We start from the raw sequence: 7,500 nt of genomic DNA, 5'->3' as shown, positions 1-7,500 counted from the left end.
AAACTACACAAACACACACACATACACCCACACAAGAACACAGGCTGGAACGCACGCAAACGTCACCTGCTGTTGCCGATGAAAGTATACTGTTGTGCAGGCTCCATGTATAAATAGAGCTCCTCTCCGCCCAACTGTCAGTTCGCATCGCCGAGTGTTTCAATCCATCAGCAACATGTGGAAGGTCAGTAGCACTTGAGCTATCTCAGTTTGTCTAGCCTCTACACCGGGCAGGTCTGGACCTCGTTGAATGGTCACCTTCAAAGTCTTGGTCTTATATCATCGGTATTGCTGGCTGACAGTGGGTTGGATACATCAAATCGTCAAAGATCAAATGCTGTGTTCATATCATTATTGCTTCTAGCAGTTTAGAGGGCCCCGCTCAGGACATTCACAGACTATTTAGAGATAAGTTTTGACGTTTCCTATTTATAACATTGATTTAGTCTCGTCGTTGTTCGTTATTGCCCTCCTAATTTATCTGATCATCTGACTCCCTTAGATTGTCCTCCTGCCCCTCTCCGTGGCTGTGGCATTGGCCGCTCCACAACCCGACACGCCCCCAGCCTACAGATACAACCCTCCTCCTCCCCCAACCTACAATCAACCTGGAATGCCCTTCGCGTTTGCCTACGCCGTCAAGGACGACTACTCCGGCAACGACTACGCCCACGATCAGGCGAGCGACGGAAAAGTCACTTCGGGTTCCTACCGCGTCGCTCTTCCCGACGGCCGAATTGAGACGGTCACCTTCGACGCCGATGACTACAGCGGCTACGTAGCCAAAGTCACCTACGAGGGTGAGGCTACGCATCCCGCCCCGGCACCCTACCATCCCCCACCTCCACCCACCCCTGTCTACGGCTGAGCTCCTCCTAGTGAGGGTCAGGCCACCCTCACCATCGAGCTCGCACGTCATATCAAGACCCCCTCGAGAGAAGGTGCCTCGGAAACACTCTGAACAACACTTACTGAGGTCCTCATCTACATAACTGAACTTTACTCAGTTACACCCATCTTCATGCTCTCATACGCCTCTCTCGAACCCATACTTACCCCCCATTACTGCAAACGTCTCATTCTGACCTGAGCTGGTTATCAGAGATGAAAAATAGCTTACTCAAACCTATTAATACCAAAGCAATTAGCACCTTTTCAATCAAAGTTCCATTGTTCTTGTCACCATGACACAATCCACTCAGTTCGTCGAGTCATAATTCAGGAAGAACTGGTTGACCCTTTATGGTTGAAAAAACGATAAACATTCCTTCCTCTGACTCTGGTAAGGTTTGGTCGTGTACCTGTTAAGAATAAACAAAATATTGTTGTCCTATTGTTGATTTTCTTGGTGCCAATTTCCATCACATTTTTCTGGTGAAACACTACGAGTAAATATGATGATTTGAAAAAGAGGTATGACCATGTGAGTTTAGTTCTCTAAGTGCATATTATAATGAGGTAAATATATTCATACAAAATTATGAGACCTTGTATAGCAATGACGACAATGACAACAACTACGACAGTAACTAGACGCCAATAACAATGACAATACTGTCAATAACAAAAGAACGATGAAAATTACCCCAGCATCTGTTAACAAAAGGCCTCTTTAAGACGACTTCAACAGAGGACAGGTCAATCCCATTTTCTAGACCAGAGTCTGTCCTGTATCCGTTTCCCCTGAATTATTGCAATTGGTATTGTTATGATTATTGGCTGTTGCATTTTTAATTGCAATATTTCCTTGACTAGCAGAGCTAAATGAAGAAAGCCCAGTGATTCATTGTTTGAACCTTTCTCAGATATTTTCCAATTGAGATTTAGCACAGTAAATGTCCAGTTTGATTTTCCATATTTCTTACGTAAGCTGAAAGTTATAAGAGCTGCAATTTGAGAAATGATGGAACGAGTAACTGATGCCGAGGTTCGGGCTAATCTGACTGCTTGTTTGGAGAAAGTTGGGGTCAATGAACAACATATATATACTTCAACTAATCATAATGATTCCAATGTATTCAAGGTTGGAAAGCTCATCCTGGAAGATGCGAAAATAGTGGGTAACGAAAGTGAGAATCAGACTAGTTGAAATGGCGAAGATAAATTTTTCTGTGACAGTGACGATGTGGCTTTGATTCAGGCGAAAGTGTTGTGTTGCCTCAAACATTAAATTATCTCTCAGTAACTGCCAACTCTGTACCTCCTGTGAGGTGAGCTGTTTATACTTTCCAACTTTGTGTCAATGACATAATTATGTCTCACGATAGCATAAATACACTGCTCGGTAAGGTATGGAAGCTTGTGACACATGTTTCGACGAAATAGAATGACAGTGCCAAAGCTTGACTGAGAGATTCGATGGTGGTTCTACCTAAGACAATTTACAAACTGTTGCAGACTGCTATTTTTTTCTTTTAGAAGTCGGGTTTGCTAATTAGTCATTCTTGTTGTCGGAGAAGGAATGGGCTTGTATTGATAACTTACTCCATTGTCTGAAGCCACTCTACAACACTACAATTACACTCCAGTTCAGGAACCTCCCAGCTGGGAAGTTCCTGTGTGGGTGGATGAAATGTAAGGTAATGGTTTCCAAAGCAAAGACGTCTAACACAACATCATCATCCTTCCTCCAATTTATAAAAGCCAGAGAAACGAATCGCCTTTATACATAGAACCTCGTTACCAGTATTTTTTTTTTTTTTAACCACAGGAAAGAACGGCAAAGACACATATCACTCAGCTATGGAACAGAATTTATTCAACAAGCTTGCAGTTGGCACATCAAAATGTTAGCAATGAGGTATACACTGGCAAAATACATGGAAGGACAGATAATGAAAATAAGTTGTGTGATCTCAGTGTTCAAGCTAGAGCAAATACAAGAACGAGAAAAGCTTCATTGATTGTAGAGGGGTTTGAAAACACTCATCGGCTGGACAGAAATGAGGCTTTATCTAACTGATGGCACTACTATCCTCCCACTGACCTCAAAAGTCAAGCTAAAGTTGCAGACTCTAGCCACTGTTAAACGCGTTTTATCTGGCCTACGGAATATACTAAGTGAACGTCAGCTAGGAATGAAATCAGACATCAATGATGCCATAACAATGTTATTTTGTAACACATAACTACATAATTTTGACTGGGACAAGGCATAATTATTGTTTAAGTCCAACTGTAGCTTCAGCAGAACAATTGTAAGATCCGCCCTAAAAGAAGAATGTCCGAACCTGAATATCTCCAAAGGTCAATAGACCTCGGACATTATATCATGTCTTGCTGTGAACCGTTTGGTTAAAAAATCTTCACCCTCCTGACCCCACTACCCCACCACTCCTGATCCCGCATACCGTATGATCTCACCCCTCAACCTCTTTAACCACATATCCCCTCCCTTCTAGTAAGTTTCCTTTTATTCCGACTGTGGGTTCTTCGTGATTACATGTGTGTTTATACATACATGCATACATACATACATACATACATACACACACATATATGTATATATATATATATATATATAAATATATATATATATATATATATATATATATATATAAGTGTATGTGTGTGCGTGTATGTGTGTGTGTGTGTGTGTGTGTGTGTGTGTGTGTGTGTGTGTGTGTGTGTGTGTGTGTGTGTGTGTGTGTGTGTGTGTGTGTGTGTGTGTGTGTGTGTGTGTGTGTGTGTGTGTGTGTGTGTGTGTGTGTGTGTGTGTGCGTGTGCGTGCATACACTTGCATGCTTGCTTTCTGTTTTCCCCTTTGTCCAGTTCGTGTGCACGGGCTTAAGGAACTATCACGAGTCATTTGACTGTCACTCGTTTTCTCGACAGATGGAAAAAAAAAACTGTCACGTTTTTCACGAAGAAAAAAAAAAATAAGCAAGACTAGTTGTTACCATTTTTCCTCATCATCTCATCATTCATTGTTTGGTTACAATCAACAATGTTTTCAGCATTATGATCCATAAAAACGCCTTTTCTTCAACGCTACTCTACTTCCTCTGCTCCTATCACCACAAGAGAACAGAAGAACAGTTGAAGTTTGCAGGACCACTACGGAAAAATAGGTCAAGATTCGTTACCTTTGCGCCATTATCAGGGTCGAAAGGAAGGCCGCAAACAAGGTCGACCCATGCCAATGTCGATTTTCTCGCGGCGGAGTCATACTACTAGACACTGTTGGAGTGGTCGAAAAGTTAATCCCGAGAGTTAACACGCAGCGAATTGGGGCATTCTCCAGTTGTCAGCTCTCCATGGATGAAAAGGTGTATGAAATACAATTGAAGTTGACTGAGTGAGACCCAGAGCCCAGTTCTCTCGGGACTTGTGTAGCTGCAGTAAATGCGTCTTCCGTTTCCGGTGTCCAAACTAAAGTGATGGATTAACCACGTTTACAGGGCTTGGTCATCGCATAGAGTGGTTAGAGCATTAGAGAACAATGAGGGATGAAACGGTTGTAAAAATTAATCATACCTAGAAACTCTTTGGCTTCGGGAAACGATGAATAGACTCACATTCGTCTTGAAGGAGAACGATTCCGTGTGAGGTTGTAATGGTGACATTTCTTGTGTTTTTATGTACACATTTCCAGTTTTGTTTATTCATTAATATATATATTATTATTGTATATTTTGTGAGCATTTTGTAATCGCAAGGCGATTCGTGCCTGTCTTTCCCGCCAAATGCAAGAATTGGCGTGGGTTAGTCTTGCTCTCTTCTTCGAAGTGTACGCACGTCTGGCAGTGCTTTGGATAAAACTATTTTTTTTTTTTTTTTTTTTGCCACCCCATACAAGGTGACAGTGTGAACAAGGAAGGTGATGGAAGAGATACCAAATTCGGATTTGCCAATGTTGATTTGAGCTCCGTAGTTCTACAGGCGAGTTAGAACTTCCCGTAGGTGTTGTTCGTGCGTCACTGGGTGAGGACTGGCAATGAGGACATCATCAATGTATGCGAAGCAGAAAAGAAGGCCTCGCAGGACTTCGTCGATGAAGCGTTGAAAGGTTTGAGCAGCGTTTCGTAATCCAATGGGCATCCGTACATATTCAAACAAACCAAAAGGGATGATGAATATCAATACAGAAATTAATTATGGTGCGCGTATTTCAACAGAAAACGATTTCTTCAAGGCATGACCTTGCTACAAGTGTCAGCCCCTCAGGGCAGCACCTCATGATGGAGGTGAGGGTTTGACGGGTTTTAGAGTGTCCATCATCTTGCAGGCCCACCACATGAACCAGGAGGGTGACCGTCATTACTCCTGACACAAGTGGAAGGATGGAAAAAGGAAGAAGAGGTTCTTTCAGCCAAAACAAAACAAAGCACTTCGGTAACGACGTCATGCTATCAATGATGATGATGATTATTATAATGATGATGGTGATGGTAGTAGTGTAGTGATGGTGGTGTAGAGATGGTGGTGTAATAATGCTGGTGAAGTGATGATGGTGTAATGGTTTTACGTAACCTAGTGATGGTGGCATTAGTCGTGTTGTTGCTAGTGATGATGGTGGTTGTGGTTGTAATGGAAATGATAGTGGTGATGGTAATGATGTTATTAGTGATGGTGACGGTAGTAACTGTGGCAGAAATTTCAGTGAAAGTGACAGCAAACCTCACGGTGATCCTATAAATCACTATCCTACTCTTTTTTTTCTATCATTATTTTTCTTTGGGGGGGGCAGCAGAGGGTTGTTCACAGGCGGTATAATGTAACGCTACCATATAAATAATCATTAATTGATATTTTTTTTATCCCTCTGCAGCCTAAAGATTTCTTAAATGAACGGATTAAGCACAAATGTAAGCATTAAAATACTGATTAATGACAACAGTTGACATGCAGGAGTTTTACTAATTTTTGAGAAAGGTGAGGTCAGGTCAGAGATTTCCAAATCGCGTGTCCAGACACACATATTATATAACATAGAAACTACACAAGCACACACGCATAACCTTTAACACACATACACGCACACAAGAACACAGGCTCAAACGCACGCAAACGTCACCTGCTGTTGCTGATGAAAGTATACTTTTGTGCAGGCTCCATGTATAAATAGAGCTCCTCTCCGCCCAACCGTCAGTTCAGTTTGCATCGCCGAGTGTTTCAATCCATCAGCAACATGTGGAAGGTCAGTAGCACTTAAGCGATCGCCGTTTGTCTAGTCTCGATACTGAGCACGTCTGGACCTCGGTAAAGGGTCACCTTCAAGGTCTTGAGGTCTTAGGTCATCGGCATTGCTGGCTGATAGTGGGTTGGGTACATCAAATCGTCAATGATCAAATGCCGTTGTGTTCACATCATTATTGCTTCTAGCAATTTGAAAGGCTCCGCGCAAAACATTCATGTCGGATATAAGTGAGAGGTTGTCACATCAACCACAGACTATTTAGAGATAATTTTTGACATTTCCTATTTGCAACATAGATGATTTAATCTCGTCGTTGTTCGCTATTGCCCTTCTAACTTATCTAATCATCTGACTCCCTTAGATTGTCCTCCTGTCCGTTTCCCTGGCTGTGGCATTGGCCGCTCCACAACCCGACATGCCCCCAGTCTACGGATACAATCCTCCTCCACCCCCAACCTACAATCAGCCTGGAATGCCCTTCGAGTTCGCCTACGCCGTCAAAGACTACGTCGGCAACAACTATGCCCACGAGCAGACGAGCGACGGCATCGTCACTTCAGGTTCCTACCACGTCGCTCTTCCCGACGGCCGAATTGAAACAGTCACCTTCGACGCCGATGACTACAGCGGCTACGTAGCCAAAGTCTCTTACGAGGGTGAGGCTACGCATCCCGCCCCGGCACCCTACCATCCCCCACCTCCACCCACACCTGCCTACAGCTGAGCTCCTCCTAGTGAGGATAAGGCCACCCTCACCATCGAGGTGGTATGTCAAGACCCCCTCGAGAGAAGGTGCCTCGGAGACACTGAACAACACTTACTGAGGTCCTCGTCTACATAATCGAACTTTACTCAGTTACATCCATCTTCATGCTCTCACACGCCTCACTCGTACCCATAATTACCTCCCATTACTGCACACTTCTCATTCAGACCTGAGCTGGTTATCAGAGATGAAAAATATTCTGTTCAAACCTACTTATACCAGATCAATTAGCACTTTTTTAATCAAAGTTCCAATGTTCTAGTCACCATGACACTGTCCACTCAGTTCGTCGATTCATAATTTAGGAAGAACTGGTTGACACTTTATAGTTAGAAAAATTGTAAACATTCCTTCCTGTTGCTCTTGTAAGGTTTGGTTGTGTATCTGCTAAGAATAAACAAGATTTTGTTGTCACATTGGTGATTTTCTTGGTGCCAGTTTCCATCACATTTTTCTGGTGAAACATTCTACTACCTATATCATAAACAAACTCAAACCTAATTATGATGGTTCGAAAAAGAGATATGACACTGAGTTTACCTCTCTTCCAAGCCAAGGCCGTTACTATATTTTATCAGAATACTTTTTGTAGCTC

General features: G+C 42.8%; 2 protein-coding genes across 2 annotated transcripts; both read left to right on the top strand.

Annotated features, from left to right (window-relative positions):
* Positions 1-250: 250 nt before the first annotated feature.
* On the top strand, positions 251-868 carry LOC143039099 (cuticle protein 7-like). The gene is made up of 2 exons (XM_076208953.1): positions 251-265; positions 503-868. The coding sequence occupies exons 1-2, from the start codon at positions 251-253 to the stop codon at positions 866-868; spliced, it is 381 nt and encodes a 126-aa protein (XP_076065068.1).
* A 5,262-nt stretch (positions 869-6,130) lies between these two features.
* Positions 6,131-6,863, top strand: LOC143039098 (cuticle protein 7-like). Its single transcript, XM_076208951.1, has 2 exons — positions 6,131-6,139; positions 6,501-6,863. Exons 1-2 carry the CDS (start codon positions 6,131-6,133, stop codon positions 6,861-6,863), a joined length of 372 nt encoding a protein of 123 aa, XP_076065066.1.
* The last annotated feature ends 637 nt before the right edge of the window (positions 6,864-7,500 follow it).

The sequence above is a fragment of the Oratosquilla oratoria genome, chromosome 25 (assembly GCF_046742065.1).
Source record: "Oratosquilla oratoria isolate Oo_2021 chromosome 25, ASM4674206v1, whole genome shotgun sequence".
Lineage (NCBI taxonomy): Eukaryota > Metazoa > Arthropoda > Malacostraca > Stomatopoda > Squillidae > Oratosquilla > Oratosquilla oratoria.
Note: the sequence above shows the minus strand (reverse complement) of the source record. Positions and strands in the feature narration are given on the sequence as shown.